Source organism: Juglans microcarpa x Juglans regia, chromosome 1S (genome assembly GCF_004785595.1).
Source record: "Juglans microcarpa x Juglans regia isolate MS1-56 chromosome 1S, Jm3101_v1.0, whole genome shotgun sequence".
Lineage (NCBI taxonomy): Eukaryota > Viridiplantae > Streptophyta > Magnoliopsida > Fagales > Juglandaceae > Juglans > Juglans microcarpa x Juglans regia.
Window position 1 is genome coordinate 19805886 of NC_054595.1, and position 20678 is coordinate 19826563.

Consider the following 20678-nt stretch of genomic DNA (forward strand, 5'->3'; position numbering starts at 1 on the left):
ATTAATTTATTTACATATGGAGCAGAGTTCGAGCTTTGAAGTTTGAACCCCGATGGAAAACGATTTCTCGCTTCCCCTGTCGTTTGTTTACTGAAGAAGTCAAACTCCCTCCATTTTCCCATTGGAGAATCTACGGAATTTGCCGATATAAAACTGGGTAGCTTTTTCCCTTTGGGCTTTTGAACTTGAAAAGTTTGTTTGCTTTTTCTTCCCGTGGCTCAATGGGCCTCTAATATTTCAGAACTTTGAATATACTTCGGCCTTGACAGTTGCATAATGCCATCTTCTCCATCTTCTGCGGCAGGCTGCCAAAATTACGTTTGAATGTAAAATACATGAAAGAATAATCACCTTATTACAATTGGATTAACCTACTCAATTCCCGCTGTCTAAGATAAATGTTTTAGCTACAAATAGATTTCACAAAAATAAATTTATAAACTTACATAACTTGATGTGCTACGTTAGAATGTAGAGATACTTTTATTATAAAATAAATATAATATATTATATGAATCTATGTCAGATTGTAGATTTATTTTTATAAAATCTTTTTATAACTGTAGTAGTTCTCATTACCTAATGCGTAGGATATATGTGTATATAATATATATATATATATATATATATATACACACACACACACACCGCACGCTTAAATTATTAAAGATTTTATACTTTACACATCAATCTACCAAAACACTCTCTAAATATCAAAATCTGACACTTTGCAACCAAATCTGACCGTCAAAATTGCACATCGCTTAGTTTTCATTAATCTCAAGGGCCATAATTGAATATCAGGATGTAAAGTTTTAAATTTGATGGTTCAAGGATGTAATATTTATTTTGAGTTTTGATAATTTGATGTGCAAAATAGTGTGAAGGTGTTGAGTGTATTTCCTTTCTTTCTTTCTTTTTTGTTTTAAAGTAAATGAGAGTTGCAAAAAGAAAATACTAATTGGACGTTCAAGTGATAAGGGGGGAGGAGTGAAATGGAGATGCATCCACTACTGTTGTTCAATAGGTCCATTTTTGGAAGTCACTAATAAAAGAGGTGATTTCCAATTATAGGTTACATAGAGAAAAATTCTTTTTCATGACGAGATTATTCATCCATGAGAGTTTAAGGTTCCGTTTAAATACTAAGAATATCACATATTATCTATAAATAATAGTGAAATAATAGTGAATAGTTTGTGAATAATATTGAAATAGTCTGAGAATATCTAAGAACAGTTGTGTTCTCAAACAGACCCTAAATTGTTTCTGACGAAGTAGCAATAAATAAAAAGTAGAAGGTTAGGTCTACAAACAAATCTTATAAGAAGAATTTTACACATTGATGTAGCTTACATTAAACTATGTCAGTGTGTAAATCTTTTTATATAAGATTTTTTTATAAATCAAATATTTCTCAACGAGAGATATGTGTGAATTTTGATAGGATGAATGTTAAGGAATACTTTTATGTACTATCCCAGACGAGGAGATTAAGGAAATAATCAATCCTATGGTTTCTACTTTATGCATTCTTCTACAAAGTATTTATCAAATAATGTACTCTATAGTGATTTATCTATTTATTGCTAAAGTAACTCAATTCCTCAACATCCCTACATCACAATACATCTTGAAATATATCTTGAAATAATCACCACAGGCATATTATCCCAAAAATGTTATCTAATCGTCTAAAAAAGGGTCCTTCACAGTAATGTTTAATTCACTTCATGTACAGTTTGCTTTTATCCTTTGTCATTTTGTATATGATAATTCAATTATATATGACCTATGATTTATTCCACTACATGAAGCATGAAAAGAAAGCGCATCTCGTAGCCATAAACACTGACATGAAAAATATCTTACATATATATATATATATATATGACAGAATGGAGCTTTATAACACAATCTAAAAGTCTTCGGAAAATCAAAAGCCCCATTTGGGTGTATAGATTTCAAGCCTTCAACAGCAGCCTTCCTTTGAAGCCCCTGTATTGAAGAGGACTCTACATATATTTACATAGTCCATTATCGTGTTATGGTCTTAAAGGTTAAAAGTTTAAATAAATCAATATCCATTAGCGATATTGATTTGACTAAACTCTTTATCAATGATACTGATTTGGTTAAACTTTTAACCTTTAAATTACATTTAACAAACTTCGTTTTCCCTCTGAGCCACCTGGCAAACATTATTTTCTTCGAGTTGTCATGTTTTATAGGGTTTATGCCCAAAGGGACCCTTAAAAGAACTCTCACTATCTCTCCCTCTCTCTCAAACATGGAACTCTTTTTCTATGATCTATGTTTCTTTAAAGGGAATGTTGTGATCGTGGTGTCCCAGTTAGTCACATCCTAAACTATATACACAGATTCACTACTTCCACTCATTATTGTACCTTACAAAGATCCAACCAAGACTCAACAAAAGAAAGACTCCCCACCATCTGAGTAATTTTCCCTTTCCACATATCAGTTTCTGAAGCAACTCTTTAGGGTCCCTGTCACTTGCACCCAATCTCCAACTGCCTTCAAATATGACCCCATTGAGTTTCAAGTAATAAGACTCTCATCAGTAGGGCCAAAACCCCATCTTCTTCTATCACATCTGGAGCAGTATTAGCTAGACATCGGCACATTAATCCAACAGGTCCACAGAGATCTAGATGCCATATAATCTTATCTTCATACTTTTGCTTAAAAGATAAGGTGTGAGAGCCTTTTCTTGCCATTCTTTTACATGACAATTAAACATGATTGGACACGTGGAGGGCGATATAAGGAATTATTGTATCTGTCATAAGTTTTACTGTGATTTTTTTTATCTACAGAAATATCTACCTTGTTATCATGTCCTGTTGCATATTACATATTGAGCAATGATACCCACACAACACATTTTACAACATATTTTACAACACATGTTTTAAAGTGAGGCTATTTTTATAAAGTGATATTACTTTTATAAAGTGATATTACTTTTATAAAGTATTTTACTAAACTACCCTTCATTTTAAAACATGGTTGTATAATGTGTTGTGAAAATTGACGTGTGCATATCATTTTTCTTACATATTTCCACTTTTTCACCCCAAGTGTCACTGATTATGAGACAATCTATGATATTTGAGGTGCAGAATGTGCACTGTGCAATCAACAAGTACAGAACACTGTATTTCATTCTGCCACATATTTCCATATTTGTTCAGAATATAATCTATAACATGTACAACTTTCTAAGCAAAAGCTCTGCTTCTGTTGAGCCGATCCATGCAGTCCTACATTAAATGACCATAAATTTGGCCATTTTATGTTTAAAAGATTTTGAAAGTTCATGTGAAGATATTAGATAATTTGGAATTCTAAAAGCTGGAGAACTTCATATTCTTCAATAACACCAAGTATTAGAGCTTACATGAAATAAGTAATTGTTTAAATTCTGAATGGTCACTCCTTACAAGGTCTCCAAAAGGTCCTTCAGTGTTTGTGTCAATACTGCTCAAGTGAAAAAGGACAATCATGATCCAGAAAGGGGATAATCCTGTGGGGTTAGCAACTATTGAAGATAAGATTCGTGTTTTGTACTTGGGACTACTGCTTAAACAAGTGCGACAATAGTCAATGGCCGGCAGCATTTTTAACTTATGGAAGAAGAGACGTTTTAAGATGAGTTTAGAGATAGAACCTGCATGTGATATCCATGCACTGTGGAGGTACAGGTGGACCCTTTGACGTGGCCTTGAAGTGTTACATGTGGACCCAATCTGTTTTGTCAGAATCCTATGCCACGCAGGATTTGATCTGAATAAATCTGGACCAAAGTCTGAGCATGGCTGATCAGTACTGCAATAAACAATATACTGAGAAAAATGGGTAGGAGATTTGAAAAGTGGAAGAGAATGGTGAGACAGCAGAGAGGGAAGCTCTATATCATGTGGATGTGCATCTCTATGCTTGTTGGTTTGCACAAGTACTCTTAGCCCATGAAGCAGAATGTGAGGTGATTTTGAGGAGCATCAGATTTTTTTTTTCCTCCCCTCCTCTGTTGTTCATAATCTGATATGTTATAGTTTTTCCAAGGGTTTCCATTTGTTCTATTTTTGTTACAGATCTGAGAATCTAAATTTTGTATGTAACATATCAAATAGATATTCATGATAATTATTACTTGTTAATAGAGTTGCAGAAGGCCATGTACTTCCTTGAATGCAGGTGTGCATGCAAAACTGTGCTTTATCTTTCTTTCTTTCTTTAACTTTTGGGACAGCAACCCAAAAATAGAAAGTTTTTGGCGGTTTCAACTTACAAGTGCCCAAAAATCAAAAGCCTTGCAAAATTCCCTATTATCCTAAAGAAAGGACTTTAAAAAACAGTTCCTATAGTAGAGAAAGCACGAGATTCTATTAGTTAAAATTTCAAAGCAGTATGCTACTGTCGTAAACAAGGAAAGCCCAGCTTTTATCTAAGGTGAATATGTCAAGTAAAGACTTTCCACCATATAAAAAGCTTGGCTATTTGGTCAGGATTCTAACAAGTTGCAACTCTGAATCAACTAGTATGCAATTAGCTTAAATAAATCCTTTAATTTCTTTTCTTATTACCAACAGATATATAGAATAATAGAACCACCAATCATTAAGGGTAAGGGATTGGCTATTTTGCTTGACTGGAATTGATATGAAGGGTCTGGCTTATTTCTAAATTGTGTGAGGGATAGAGAACATAGGGTTCATCTTTACAGGATTCAGACACTGGCTTAATCTTGGCCATAAATCTACCACAATATCTCCTTTGTCTGAGCTAGCTTATTTAAACTCGCCGAGACCCATTTCTCGAATTCATTTAGGTGGATTGGGAACTCATGCTCCGACAGTTTATCACAATTCATGATTAGGCTTTTTTTCTTCTTTCCGGGAAACTCATGATGGTGCACATTGTCCCTGAATTATTGTCCCTAACCACAATTACAGTGCCATGCCAAGCATAGTATACCCCTTCAAATAGAGTCCAACTATAAATTACTAACCCAATTGAAGCTGACATGGTTGAGTACAGAAGACACAAGTGCTATGCAACAAACGTATTTTGTGGCACTAAACGAGTTAAATACTCTTTTTTAAAAGAAAGGTTCTAAATTCTAAAGTAAAACCTAGCAGAATTAAATGTGACCCTTTTTGTTTTATAGCTAAACATATTGGTAACATCCCACCAAGTACATCCAAAGGGATCCGGAAATGCAGGCAGCACAGCGGCAGTGGGTTTGTTTTTGCTGTATCATGTACAGATGGACAAAACAATGCCTTACAGGGACAAGGATGAGCTTGAAAATATAAATTAAGATCAGTTAGAAGCAGTCCTTTTCCAGGTGAACTGGCAAGGGAGACAAGCTGATGCGTCTGCCTTGGCATCTTTGCTTAAATGGGACCCTGCAATGTCAACCCCAGTCAGAAGCCAACACTTGTCACCCACAATACACTGTCCCTCGCGTTTGTCCATACCCTCCCTGCCTTTAAAACTAAAGCATATGTTCTCATAAGTCTTACATTAAAAGCATAAGTCTTATATTACCTTGGCATTTTCTCTACATCAACATGGCAAGGCATTGGGAATCAGTTCGACTCCCCAAGCTCCAGTCATGGCAGCGGTGCTTGAGGCACGTCCGGGAGCAGCGGACACGGCTTTATATCATATGGAAGTGCACGGTGATTCTCCTGAGTTGGGACGAGCGGCAATGATGATTGTAGTTAACTGGCTGGAAATAAATTTTGGAGTTCAGGTTGTGATGGTGAGAGGCTAAGCCTTAGCCATGCAATAGTTGAATGGCTAAACATGTGATGTGACTGACATTCCGAGTGCCGGGAGGATGGACTCCTAAATTGAATTCAGAATTTTGACATGTTATAGCCGGGATGTCCAGACATTGTGCTCCAAACAGGTCGATTATGGCCGGAACTTCTGGATATTGTGTAAGATACATGTACAGGGTCTTCTTTGTTTTCATTCTTTTTTAAATGCCCTAAGAACCCTCTTCCCCCCCCCCCCTCTTTCTCTCTCTGTATGGCTCGCTCTATATAATCCGTGCACCATCCTAATTTCAACCCCAATCCAGTTCTAATCAGCTGCTTAGCCAGGGAGTTCATTTTGGACCCAAAGAAAATTTTATTTTATGTCATGTTGTTTTTATAAGTAAAAAGCACACTGGGGCACAATCCTTGTACACTGAAAATTTACAAAAGGATATAATCAAGTGGCAGGAAAAATAAAGAGAAGAAAATCTTTGAACTTCTTTTATTTTTGACGAAAGTCTTTGAACTGGAAAACTAGTGACGGACTTGGGAGCTGGTCACTGTGTGAACAGCATCCAAAAAAAGAAGGTATTGAATACAATGGCTTTTAACTTTGATATCATCAATTTCGAGTATTTTGTTCTTCTTCAATGCATTCTGAATTTCTATTGAGTCAACAACTCCATCGATCGCCGGAACATGACCCAAAAATGCTGAACATTTATTTATGCCTATATTTCTCGAGCCAGCTCACAATATAGCGAAATCTAATAAATGGTTTCCCCATTCTCATTCGTCCAACTATGAGTTATCAATCAGACTAAAATCAATTAGTTTTGGAGAAGACACTTCAAAAAATCTTTATGGAATTCAACGTTCCAATTCACCAAAAACAAATTAGTATTAAAGAAGATACACTAAACTCTTTTATGGCATTTAACATCAATACCCTTTCAACATTTTTTTTTTTTTTTTTTTAATGTCAGGAAACCTCTCCAAGGCAGGCCCTTCAAACCCACCCCTACAGAGTAAATCTCAATCCCGAATCCTGTTTTAACATTTTACAATAGACATAAAAGCAATATTTTAGACACATCCCAACATACTTGCACATAGAACACCAATATGTTATTACAATGTATCTCTTTCTCAAATTTAACAGTAGTTAACATATTTCCTAAGGTGACAACCCAAACATAAAAGTTACCTCTAAAGACACCTTATTTATCAAAATACATTTTGAAGGATAAGGAGAACCAACCCGGAGGAAGAGCACAATAAAGAAAGGCTCCACGTAGACAATGCACACCATCTTTCCCGGACAAAATCTGCTTAACATATCTTCACATCTCCCAGCTTTATCTTCTGACGAAAAACAAATACGATGTGGTTTTCTTGTTCCCCCGACCTGCCCGCTCCCCACTTTTAGATTCTCTTTCATTACAATACTTTGGCAGATTGAGAGGCTCACATAATGATTAATTTTACATAATGCATATATTTCAAAGCCAAAGTACATTGAAATAAAAAAATAAAATAAAATAATTCAACCTAATCAAACTGACTTCCAAGACTACAAAAACATTACATGGACATATTTGTTCTTTCTCCCTCCACACAACAAGCACCACCGCCTTTTCCTTTTCTGTATGGAAATAATTACCACTTAATGAGTCGAACGACTTGACTGGAGTAAACATTCATTTATTGATGCCATGTAGAGGTTCTTCAAAAGCCCCCCTTGACCTCGTGGAAATTAAAACATCTTCAGTTGCTTTCCTTCTTTGGGGTTTGCCCTTGCTTGCCTTGGCCTCCCTAGAGAATCATAGTGAAGAAAATAGAGTAAAATTAGCGTCAATTACTAGGACTGCATGTACATGGGAAAAATAATAATGTTTTGTATGCAGTAAATTGCAGAAGTAAATATATAAAAACTTGACCTATCAACTCAAACAAATACCACATGCAAAGAGCTCAAAGCCAATCTTATATATTTATCCCACTATTTGAAAGTAAAGTTCTTTTAAAAATATTTTTCAAAAGTTTCGCACTTCTTGCATCGAATCCACTCTTTCATGAACGTAAAAGAGAAACTTAATCTCAGTTCATTCCATGTTTTCAAGCTATGCAATCTATAAATTATTTATGATATTTGATCAGGTGAGAATTACAATTCAAAAGTTTTTTTTTTTTTTTTTGATAAGTAATTACAATTCAAAAGTTTTTGGGTTAAAAAATTAAAAACGGAACACGATTCCACTATAGAGTGCTAACAGACCATGGCTCTATGTCCTAAAAACACCACCACAAGATCAGGGACCCAGTTAATTAGTTCGTCAATTCAACCCACCAGTCTACTACAGTAAGTGTTGTGGGAGTTTCTCCTATTTACCCGTAATTTCTGCAATTACTATCTTATAGAAACCTGATTCTCAACGCTACAATGATGTTAGTTTATCTTGTCTTCTTCACACTGGGTATAGCTTACTTTAGCTGATAGGTAAGAAGCACTCAAGCACATAATAAAAAACAGACCAAAGTAGGGTAATAAATAATGTTCACTTACCGCTCCCTTATGCCCCGTTAGCCTCCGAATTGATGGAGCTCGTGCCACTGATGAAGCAGCAGCAGCTGCAGCCACACGGATTCTACAAAAAGAAATTCAGAAAATCCATCGTCATTTTATTTTTATTTTTGGCAATATTTTATGCTAATGCCGTTGAATCTTTATAGTTGAAATGCCATATACCTATTGTGCACATCAACATATTCATCTGTCTCATCCACAATCTCTTCCTGCATTGATTGACAAAATCATCACCACTATGTCTTGTGGCAACTGAAGAAATGTGCAGATGGAAAGAAATAGATAAGAAGGATGCACTTTACCTGCAGTAGTTCTTCAAATACATCTTCCAGAGTGATGATGCCAATGACTTCACCATCTTCAATATCCTCTGACAAATGAGACAAACCATTTCTTGCCGCATCATTACGTTGTAAAGAAGGTGGCCTAATCATATTAATAGGCCTTGGAGGCATGTCAATGTCAACGACAACAACAGTATCTGACTTTTCATCCTGTTTTGATAGCAAAGGAGTAGTCAATTGAGAGTTCTCATCAGTGCCTTTGTTCTCTTCGGGTTTTTCTCCATCAAGAGTTGGAGGAAGAGTCTTGCCTTTCCCCTTAGCCTTCACCACAGCTGCCATATGACTGCTACCCTTTTGAAACTCATTCAATATATCATATAGAGGCATATCTGCAGGAACCCTGGTGATACCCACACAGTGGAAGCCAATATCCACAGTCAATGTCTGAAAGAGAGATAATACACATATCTAGATATAAATAAGCACACCGTGGAATTCTGCGGATGGAAACAGCACTGACAGGGGTCTCTGTTTCAGGTCGTACAGTGAGTAGACTTTTTACCTAATCCAAAGTGAATAGGTAAGAGAATAGAAATTAACAAGTTACAGAATCGGCAAACAGGTAATACATAAATTGTTATAAATTTTGTCAACAGCTTCATGTTCTGACCCACCAGAAGAAGTCCAATTATATTCTTGGGATTCCCAGAGTAGACAGGAACTCGACTGTGACCCCGCGCAAGAATTTTTCCCATTGCTTCCCTAGGCGATTAGATTGGAACATGGAATGAAAACATTGTTTCATAAAGCTACAAGAAATATGCCAGTCAATATGCATTGCTTTTCACTAAAACGCATTGCCATGAAAAGAAATATGCAACCTATAGCAAAGGCATGTACACATTTTTTTTATAGGTAGCAAAGGCATGTACACATATTTTAGTACATCATACCAGAGCGAATGGAATGACATTGAAGGAAGTATGAATGCAAAATTTAGATAAGATAAATTTTCTCTGAGATGAATAATAACTCCTTTTTTGACACAACCTCAACATTGCTTCTAAATCATATTCCGAACAGTCTTTACCTTTTATATTTAAGAGAATGATAGTGGAACAATGATCTCCACAAAAATAAATTTGACATATTCTAACAAGTTTCTGAAGAACACAATTGATTGCAAAAGAATGTGGGCAGCAAAGTGATAAGAGAATTTAGAAAGAAAATATAACTCTTGGCATTTTGCCAGTGAGGATGGATGAAAAAACAGAAAAATAATAGCAACAAAATTGAGACAGCAGCAGTTACCAGTCCAACTTTGAGTTGACATCTAAAGAAAAGGTTGATTCAATTGGTGTCATAGCCTCTTCAGCAGTCTGAGTAAAAAGAAAAACAAAACAAGGAGGTTGAATTTAAAATGCCACCCACAAATAATATCAAGGGTGCAGGTTATAGAAATGGCAGTATGTAGAAACAACCAACCAAAGCCATTTTGGAGAAGTATGTGCGTAGTGATACACTTCGAAGAACTCAGATCACAATATAAAGCATTTCCATTAAATCGTAGCTAGCTATCAAATTTGAATGAAGAGAAGGAAGTATGTGGATGCAATGTAAGAAGTGGACGTGGCATGCAAAGCACTATTAACCATCAAAGCATGCACCTCCACCCGCCCTTCTTTTCCCAAGTAAATAAATAAAATACGTCCTCAGCTGCATCCAGAAATCTTTTAGTTTTCTTAAAAATTTAAAAGACTAACTCATCAAAACAGTTAAAGGACTAACCAAAAACTCTAAAAATGCTCAAATACAAGCAAACAACAATAGAAAAATAGCCATAATCATAACAGTTCAAGTCACGTTGTTACCTTTTCGGTCAAATCTAATGCTCCACTAATAATGGTTGTCTCATCATGTGTAAGTTCACCTCCCTTCCCAGCCTAGGCATAAAAAGAACAAAAAGCTATGCTATGAATTAAGAAGTCAAGACAAGCTTAATTGCAGTGCTTTATAATTACAATGGGATTTACCTCCTTTCCGTGGATGGAGACAAGAGCTTTTAGCTGAGCCCGTCTAAATAATGCTTCATTATGTCCCAGTACCCAGTCCAGAACCTGAATCGCATATATTTTAAGTGTGAAGGAGGAGTAAGTATCAATCAAAAGACTACCGGGAGAAGAAAATTGAGAACATTAGCCATAACGTTCGTGAAAGCGTTCTTTAATATTGTATGGAACCTCAAAAACGTTCCCCATTATTGAGCCATTTCAGGGCACATAAACAAAGGAAGATATACTTCCTAAAGCTTCACTCTGCAACTCTGTTTTATAACTAACAAAGGTACTAAGATAGCAACAATAAGAAAGAGGGTAAAGGAGAGGTTTGTGAGAACAGTTTTTTACACATAAAGGGGGAAAAAAAAAAAACCCTGCAATTTTCTCCAAAACCACCTCCAATGCGCAACAACTATGCAATTCTCACATTCACAAATTGTTATAAAATTCTGACTTGATTTTACCTTTCCAATAGGATAAGCTATTGGATAGCAAATTATCATTAAAAATCTCACAAGCCATACAAAATTGGCCCTACAGCAAGTCCATATCTTGTGCATATTGCCTGTGGAATAACCTGACAAATGAAAGAAAACAGAATAATCAATCCCGTATAAATAAATGAAGTGTAGTTACAAACATAGTAGCGGAACTGGCAAGTGCATGAAAGTTGGTAAAATAACATACCTCCCCAAAAGCCAGAACAAAAGTTACAGAGAGGACAATTGCGATGTACTGATTGAAGAGTTTATCCAGATAAATAGGAAGGGCCTGCACATTGCAAATGTCAGAGCTTATAGCTGTAACTGCAATGAGTAATGATGCAGATACAACATTTTCTACAATTTTTTTACAACTATGATATAAATGAAGGACAGTTATGTAAAATTTGAAATTCAGATTTTACAAATAATTAACTATCTTTGATAAAGTGGCAGCATGGCATTAGTTGGTTGTACAAAAGGTTGTCTATATATCATTATTCAATTGTATTAAAAGATACATAGATGCACACTATATGCGAAAATGCTATCAGATTATTAATACTTGGATCAAATTCAGAATGATTCGAAAGAGACAGATCCCAATTAACCAAGTTCGCCACAAATATAATTAGAAAGATATATTCCAGTAAATTAACAAAGCAATTACCTCCATGGCAACGGCATTACATAAAAGCAAAGTCACGAGAAGCTGGTGCTGCTTCTGCACCACTGGAAGTATAGCAGCTGCAAATAAAATGCAAAAAAGCAACATAGAGTATAATTTAAAACATGAACGAAAGCGTAATCTAGTTGCAATCGGGGGATAAAAAGCGGAAGCGGAGTTCATAATGAGATCGGACCTGCTTGCTTTTTCTCGATGGATGTGCCACTACGCTGGAGGATCTCGAGGTCCACAAGGCTGAGGGACATGAGGCCAAGGGTAAGGCCGGACATGATCCCTGCGAAGAGGACCAGGAAGCACGATATCCCAGCGTACACGAACCACCAGACCGATCCGAACGATATGCCGCTATCGCCGACCTCCGATTCGAAGTTCCGAGTCAGCATCCGAGTCGCCATGACGGCATTTAGCAAGTGCATCGCGTCGGCTATGCTTATATTCTCCAACTTCTTCTGCTGCTGCTGCTGCTTCTTCTTCAGTCTTCTTCTTCTTCGAGAGTTGGTATAGAAAGTTTGATTTCTCGCTGCGTCCACTAGAAGTGGTGGTGAATCGGTAATTGAAGGAGTTACAGGGAGTGTACACGTGGCGCTATCTCGGAGGTTCGGTTGGGGCGGGGCACTCGAAACGGCCTCACGCGAGGATCGAACGGCTGAAGTCGTAAAGGTATCAGGTTGTGTGTAAGGACAAAGGGTGAAGGGGGTGGAGTGATCCACGTATGTCCGTACGGAAGAGGTATACGTTATCTGAATGAGTAATTATTACATGATAATGACATTTGCATTTGCAATTGTAGAAGCGGAAGTAATGTGTAATTAAAATAAATAAATAAGTAAGAAAAAAGCTAGGAATCCCGGTCCCGGGATCCCGCTTTTTTAAAAAAAACTGAATGTCACCGCTCTCTTTTTTTATTTTTATTTAGTGATTAAAAAATTATTATTTAATAATATTATAATTTTTTTTCTTTTTTAAAAAATATATAAAAAAAACTTAAAATATCTAGCGGGAGCCTCAACGATGGGTGTAGACCCACCCAATAAATAAATACAGATTTTATATAAAAAATCATTTTTTAATAATAAATACTACTAATTTTTTAAAAGAATTTTATGACGTTTGCATGCTCAACTAATGTATCTAATATTATTCTTATTTTATTATATAGTCTGATGGACCAATTTTATGATGAGATTTTATTTTATATTATGATTAAGATTCCTATGTCACGTTGTGTTCACTTTTTGAATAATAATAACAAACATAAATTGAAAAATGATTTTAAACAAATTTCTATAATCAATCTCTCACGTTTCTTAGCCTATACACAATAAGGTGAAGAGAAATGATAATTGGAATCATGAGTACATAAGCATTATGTAATCATTTTTAAAAAAATAAATAAATACGAGTTTCATATAAAAAATAATAAATTTTTAATAATGAATCTCATTATTTTTTAAAGTTACTGTACAGTATTTACACATTCAATGTCTGTATGTAGTATTATTCTAAAGTGAATATTGACATAGTTGAATGATTTGATGTACTAAGTTTTGTAAAATCTTAATTGATTGATTGCTTTTGAATGCCAATTCCCACTTTCTAGATCGAAAGGGGCTCCTACGCACCCATGAAAAGGCACATGAATCTCACAAATTGTGTGGAACCTCGCCCACATGGGCGGGATTGTCATTTTTCACCTTACTCTGAGGGGCTGTCCACTCACCTTTGTCTAACAGGTAGGCAAATTTTTAAACTCACTATTTATATTTCATACAACAAAATCCCAAATAAGCAAACCCACGTATCCAACTTCAAATCTCAAAACATATATCAAATGTCCAATATGTAGATCAAACTAGAATCTAAAACAAATAGTGAAAAATAACTTATCCATGGTCATGTCGCCACATCTTGGCAACGTGACCGTAAGTCTCACAAAGATACAAATAGTCAAACCATAGTTGTGTGTAGACTCACAACCAAACTATAGTCGTGTGTTGCAAAAACTCATTGTCATGGCTTAATCGTGGGGCTCTACAAACTCATAACACCACCCATAGCCACAACTTGGAAGTGGGTTGTGAAAACCCAAAATCACGACTTGGCCATAAGTCTCCACAAAGACCCACGACCAAGGTCGTTGGTTTTAGAGACCGACAATCATGATTGTTGATCTTTTGATGAATACCATAGATCTGAAAGAAGAAAACTAGGAGAAAATGAGAAGAATGAGGAGAATGACGAATGAAGAGAATGATAATGAGAAAAATAGGAGAGCTGGAGGAGACGAAGAACAAAAGAAGAAGATGAAGGCTGAGCGACAATAAAGACAATAAGGCAGAGATAATAGAATGAGGTTAAATTAAGATTTTTCCAATTATATAGTATGGGCAGGTGGATGAGCATCCATGTCCACCCCCAACAGCTTTGTGGATGTGAGTAGATGGGTCGGGTGGGCCGGGTATGAGGGCCCTCCAACCAAGCATAATGGGTGTGTGTGGAGGTTGTGTGATGGGCGACGACAAATTTAAAACTTTGACTAAAAAAGACAAAAAATGATTCTTGGGTGCAAACAATTTTTAGGGACCATCAGATTAAAAGAACTTTCCCTTAAATTAATAAAGTGTACTTGTGAGAAACTTCTTACAAAGATCTGTGCACCATCAAAATTAGTTGGGATTAAGGTTTTGAACACTATTAGATAGAAACCACCGCGGGCACCACCTCATTTTAGAGGAGACCAAGGGAGAAGGAATAAGTTCTTCTCTCTCCATTCAATGTAGTTGGGATGTGAAATGAAAACATGGCACGAGAAAGGAACTAAAACACACAAATATCAATTTACACCACCCTGGAGTTAAAAAATATTCCCTCAAACATTTCAAATTATCCATTTACAAATACACACTCGCCTCCCTTTCCATTTCTTTTATATTTCAAAAGTAATGTTATTTTTTATTTTAAATCTTGTCATCTCAAATCACACTTGTTGATGTGACATATTGAAGGAGTTTTATACGTCTATCGCTTAAACAAACAGTCACTTAAAGACATCACATATGTGATTGCGGATGAAGAACAACATTCTTTTTGTCAATTGTTTTGTCCATATAGAGAACACCACAAATAAGAGTACCAAAATTTGTACAAACGAAATGGGGAAAAAAAGGTGCAACAAAACCTAAATAAGTACAGGAAAATAATAAATGCTGTTTAAGCTCCATTGAGGGATATCCCAGACTCTCGGACTAGAACTTGTATTGTGTTGCTCTCCTCCGATTTTTGATGAATCCAGGCTTCGCAATTGTTACGTAGACAAACCTGCCATCAAAAAACTGAACCACAAACCAGCTCCAAAGTTATGACAGAAATCTCATTGGTTCCCTGATTTATCAAGGACACCAAACTATTACTAAAGGGCATACCTTTCCATTCATCTCTTTCACTGCCAATTTGGCAGTGTCCTCACTAGTAAACCAGATACACGCAAATCCTAAAGACTGTCCAGAATCTCTATCCACAACCAGTTTGACTGAAAGAAAATGTTAAACAGAGGTTTATATGTAATCATTGAATTTTTTTTTTTTTTTTTTTTTTCAAATTCAAGAATCCTGAAAGAAGCATGCACAGAAGAAAAAAAAAAAGAATGGATAAAATTCATCAAGAATGAGATAAGGTATGCTTAAGGATCAACTACAGAAATCTCCCAATGCCCTATGTAATAACTTCAAAACATGGTAATGAACTTCTCTTCAACTCTCCAGCCTGACTTTGCAATGACTCCATCACACAACCCAGAAAGCCTCCATGGCATGAATATAGGCACTTTGCATTTATCACCACCGGAACCCATTATCCAGACACATTGTCATCTGATTGTGCCCCAAGAGCACTACCAGCATGCCTTGATATACTTGAACTGAGGACATAATCCAGAAACCACTGTAAAGTTTTCGTATCAGCTAACTAAATAGTCTAAAATATACCTATTACGAAGCCACTCCTTTCAGCAACTTCTTCGTTATAATTAGATATAAATGATGAGAAATGTTATCCTTCATCTCAAGTTTTGTCACTACCAGTCGCACCTGGTGATGTGGCAAATTTTAAGTAGCTGTTTATTCAAGTGGTAAATGTATAAAGCCAATTTAAATGTGCCACATCACAAAGTGTGACCGATGATGATAAATAAAATCAAGAATGAAGAGTAACATTGCTTACACCATATTCGACAAGAGGGAAATGAGAATAGGGAAAAGGAAGAGACCACCCGGGTACAGAGATCAGCCGTCTTAAAAAGCCGTTAAAAGTCCCAGCTCCAAGTACAAATATAGGCCTAACAAAGGCCAGAAACAAAGTCAAGTGAATCCTCTAAATGTAAAGCTCGAAGAAACAAGAATTGGTGGGCTAGAAGGGCATGGAGGTTGGTGCATTTTTGGCCCAGCCAAAAGATTTGGGTAATAATTAATGTTGTGAAACCACGAGAAAGGACATTAGAAGTTGCCTCCAAAAACTTCCTAACTAAAGAATATCCAAGCAAAGAATTCACCTTGGCTTACTTCCCCGTAGTGTGAAAATGCCTTGTGCAGACGTCCCTCAGACATTGATTGCGGCAGTCCTGCATCAGTTTGCTCCAAAGGGTTCAGAAAAATGGTTATTATCTGCAGAGAATTAATGGACAACTTCATCTGGAAAATATTAAAAATTAAACCAAATTACAAAAAGTAGCATGGCTTGCCTGAGAATATGGTCACCCTAAGTGCAACCGCAACTATGAAGAAAGAAAATTAGAAAGATGCAAAAAAGTGCCTGATTATGCTTAATATTCTTTTGCTTTCAGAAATTTCGAATCATTATCAGCATTGTTTAACCTCAAAATCAATTAATCTTGAAAAATTACTAAAAGAATGAAACACCCATACAGATTAACCTCTGAGCTTCATTCCTACAAGTCTCCACGTATGAAGATTTATAGGCCATTTAGAACAAAACATACCTTTTATGAAGATTTTCGAAGAAGAGAGGGTTTCATCCTGTACTGAAGAGCTCGAGCTCGGGCTACAGCGAAGTGATTGAAACGAAGGGTAACGAAGAACAGTTTGTCGAGAGAATGATATTGAAGAAAATTGAGGTGAGATTGATGGTGGAACTGGAGTCTCTGAGAGAGAGACGTTAGGAATGGCTGGGTGTCTGAGGTATTGAAGCAATGAGAATTGGGACGGGAAGTACTGCAAAAGTGCCATTGAAATACCTAAATTTTCTGAGAAAGCTTCGAAACAGACCGATAGAAGGTTGAAGTCAATGGTCAAAGCAACGCGAACGTTCTTTATGAGAGCGACGCCGTTGCCCTGCCACGTCTGTCGTCGCCGCTCCGTAAAATTTATTTCTAAAATTAATATAATTTTATATAATATGATATATATATATATATATTTTTTATAATAAAAAAAATATTTATAATATAATACACTACATCAATTTATAAATTTATTTTATAAAATTTCTGTATATTGCTAAATCATTTTTTTTTAATTATTATTATAGATATCTCGATTTCACCTACTATAGATTTCTCTTTACATTATTGACTAAAAGTTTAAAATAATAATGTTTCATCAATCAATAAAACCTAGATTTGTTTAGAAAGCTTCTCCAATCATATGAAAGAAGGTATTTAATTTTTGTTTTTGGAGAATATGAGAGAAGGTTGATAGCAATTAAATTGAGAGGATCATTTAGTAAACTATGACTAAGGCATATACATACATACATACATTATATATATACTAGGCGGAGCAACGTGTAAAACACGTTTCCCTAGTTTTATGAAATGGTTATTTGTAAAAAATAATATATATTTTATAAAAATGATTGATTTCACTAAATAATTTAATGCATAGTAGAGAAAATAAAAACATTAATTCAAACTATCATTCAATCTAATACATATTTATAACATCCATAATTTTAGCAAAACTTCTTGCGATAAGTTTCATTTTGTGTCATTTTGTACGGGATCAATAGAGACGACGTTGAAATTCTTATATTACTATTGGTTAAGTCAATTAGGGTCAACATAAAATTGAATCATCCGTTGTTGACTTGTACTGGCTTCACTATTTGAAATGAAGGGAGAAACAAAAAATAATGGAAAAGAAAGTTTGTTCTGATTATTTCTTTTAAAAGGAAGTAATCTTTTATCAATTAAAAAGTTATTAGTCTGTCATATCCGCTGGGAATCTTACCTTGGCCTTGTCCATGTAGAATTCAGGAGCTACTATCTTCCTTTGGTGGAACCAAATATAGGAAAGCACAAAAAACATTTTCCAGAATATATTTTATGCCAAAACAAACAAAACCTTAGCATTTGTTTTTATTGCTTATGACATAAATAACGGTGAAGGTACTTTAAAGCTTTGACTAAATAGATCCAAAGTTAAAGAAAACTTAAACAAACTTTTTAAATTAGTGGTACATAGGCATCATGATTCATAAAGGCAAGAGCAAGTTTTGTTTTAGCAACTCAAAAAATATTAACCTTCCATTAACAATTTATAACAACGAAGAAAACAACAAGTAATTATGCTAAAGAAAATAGGAGAAGACACTCATAGGAGAAGACACTCAAGATCAGAGTATGCTAAGATGCATGCTTCCATTGACACACCCCAAACTTTATCTGGAGTATCACCAGACTGGCAGAGAGGAGGGAGGGTACCAAGTTTTCTTTCCATATAACAGTCATTTGTCAGAGGCTTTTGCCAAATAACAGTTTGGTTCCTCTTTGAAGCTATTGTCCAACACATACATCCCACAAGGGCACTCATCTCTCTCCATATTCCGAGATCCTCTTCATCTTGAGCATATGCCTCGGGAGATTAGTAGGCAAAATAGCCACCTGGTCTGAGTAATCTATCTAGCTCAAGAAGAAGAATTCCATCTCTTTGAAGCCAATCAATCCTACAACAATAACAATGAGCAAGTTCAAAAGATCTGCTAGGGTAATGGAGCCTCTTGGTTTCTAGAACACCAAGATATGCAGGAATTCCTCTTTCTAGGGCGAATTGAATTTCGTTTTGATGCACATCATTCAGTGCTAAGGACATCATTATAACATCAGATGAGAGGAGATAAGCTCCAAAACTCGCAACACCACAGCCAACATCAAGAACTATTCTTAATCTTCCTTCATTGTTTATATTATTGTGTGAAAAGTTTAGCATTTACAAAATTAAGCCACATATAATTTCCTCATCCATGAAGTACAAATATATTTGCTAAAAAATAAATCAGAGAAACAGCAAAATCTAAATGAAAGAGAAGATGAGCCATAGGGCAATATAAAGCATAGGAAGTACGCAAAATTCTATATGGTCTCCTAACTCGAAAAAGTACTTAGCAAAAGGTATTCAGTAAAGGCCAACAATCATCTTACATTTGCAATTGAAGCAATATATTTATCTGCTCCATAGTGAAAATGAGTACCTCCACCCGGAAATGCAATCTTTTCACCTTTTACAACTATCCAGTTCTGGTCAGACTTCTCATGTGCAAGGTGAGTATGAGGTATGTTTGCTTTCTATACTTGATCTTTGCTTTTCGGCTACTTGATTGGGACCTAAAACACCACACCAGCAACAGAACAACTAATATTAGTAGAACAGATGAGGATGCAAAACTCTTGAAAATAACAAATATTCCACATCGTTATCTCGCTTAAACTTAGCATCTCCCCCACCTTGTATCCTTGCAGATGAGGAATCAAGCAGTTGTACAGCCTTTCTAGAAGAGGGCATTGTCTCTCATAGTGCTCCATTAAAGATAAATCCAGCATCAACCTCATTTAGTATATGAGGTGTCTGTCTAGGCAGTGAATTAATTATGAATGTCGATCATCACAAACCTTCAAAAATTACAAATGGACTCAAAGGATGCGTTAAGAAAACAATTAAACTGAACAGATGGGCCAAACACCAAGTATATTGAGCTTACTGGGAGACTCTTTGGTGTGATAACATCTTCTCTATTTTCTAGGCCAAATCTTGTTGAAGATTCATCTTGCTTGCCATCAGCATCTTCATCCCCACCCAAATACGATGAACCAAGTCTTCTCAAAGATCTTCTCCCATATTCTAGAGTAGATGTACTATGGTTTGTAGAGTAAAAAATGGATCCATAGTATACATACAAAAAACCAAGAAAGATTGCCACAACACACAAAGAAGTGATTAAATGCTTCTTTTGTGTTCCATCAGATCTTCCCCTCATCATTTATTTAGTTTTCAAGCACAATCGAGGAACAAAGGTATAGTTTATAGACGAGAAATCCTTTCAATAGTTTTCTGAGTTCTGCCAAGGTAACACCAAGCTTTTGTCCAATTCATCTCAAAGAACTGTCACAGTGCCTCGCCAAAAAAAAAACACTGATGAAATGTACCAACACAAAGGGCAAACAACCTTGAAATGTACCAAAATTTAGGAAAACAAAGGAGTGAAAAAAGAAGAAAACAAGGATTCATTCATACTTCAACATATCCATGTTGGGATTTCAAGTACAAAACAAAACCCCCACCAAAAATATATTTCCATTTCCTTCTCAAATCTTTGCCTTTTGGGGGGCTCGAAAACTTGAACCACAATAGAAATTAGCCAAAAATTAATACAAGAGAGGAATTGGAAATTTTGACCTACGCATGCAAACTCCAAAGGCTCCTTGTCCTCGTATTTCTCTTCCATAACCTTTTCAACTGTCAGCTCATACTCTATATTTTTGTCGTTACCATTCCCT

The 20678-nt window shown here is 35.7% G+C and overlaps 2 protein-coding genes and 1 pseudogene across 2 annotated transcripts; all 3 read right to left on the reverse strand.

Annotated features, from left to right (window-relative positions):
• Window positions 1-6879: 6879 nt before the first annotated feature.
• Window positions 6880-12440, reverse strand: LOC121246789 (DUF21 domain-containing protein At4g14240-like). Its single transcript, XM_041145071.1, is given in 14 exon segments — window positions 6880-7610; window positions 8362-8443; window positions 8545-8591; window positions 8685-9066; window positions 9155-9228; window positions 9341-9428; window positions 9978-10045; window positions 10538-10609; window positions 10700-10783; window positions 11188-11243; window positions 11246-11300; window positions 11411-11494; window positions 11876-11952; window positions 12069-12440. Coding segments are annotated over 14 exon segments (1458 nt in total). The 5' UTR covers window positions 12310-12440; the 3' UTR covers window positions 6880-7562.
• A 2522-nt stretch (window positions 12441-14962) lies between these two features.
• LOC121246791 (glycine-rich RNA-binding protein 3, mitochondrial-like) lies at window positions 14963-17266 on the reverse strand. The gene is made up of 4 exons (XM_041145073.1): window positions 16887-17266; window positions 16440-16508; window positions 15316-15422; window positions 14963-15225 (listed from the first exon to the last, which is right to left on the reverse strand). Exons 1-4 carry the CDS (start codon window positions 17131-17133, stop codon window positions 15139-15141), a joined length of 510 nt encoding a protein of 169 aa, XP_041001007.1. The 5' UTR covers window positions 17134-17266; the 3' UTR covers window positions 14963-15138.
• A 1232-nt stretch (window positions 17267-18498) lies between these two features.
• On the reverse strand, window positions 18499-20650 carry LOC121247382 (annotated as a pseudogene).
• Window positions 20651-20678: the final 28 nt, after the last annotated feature.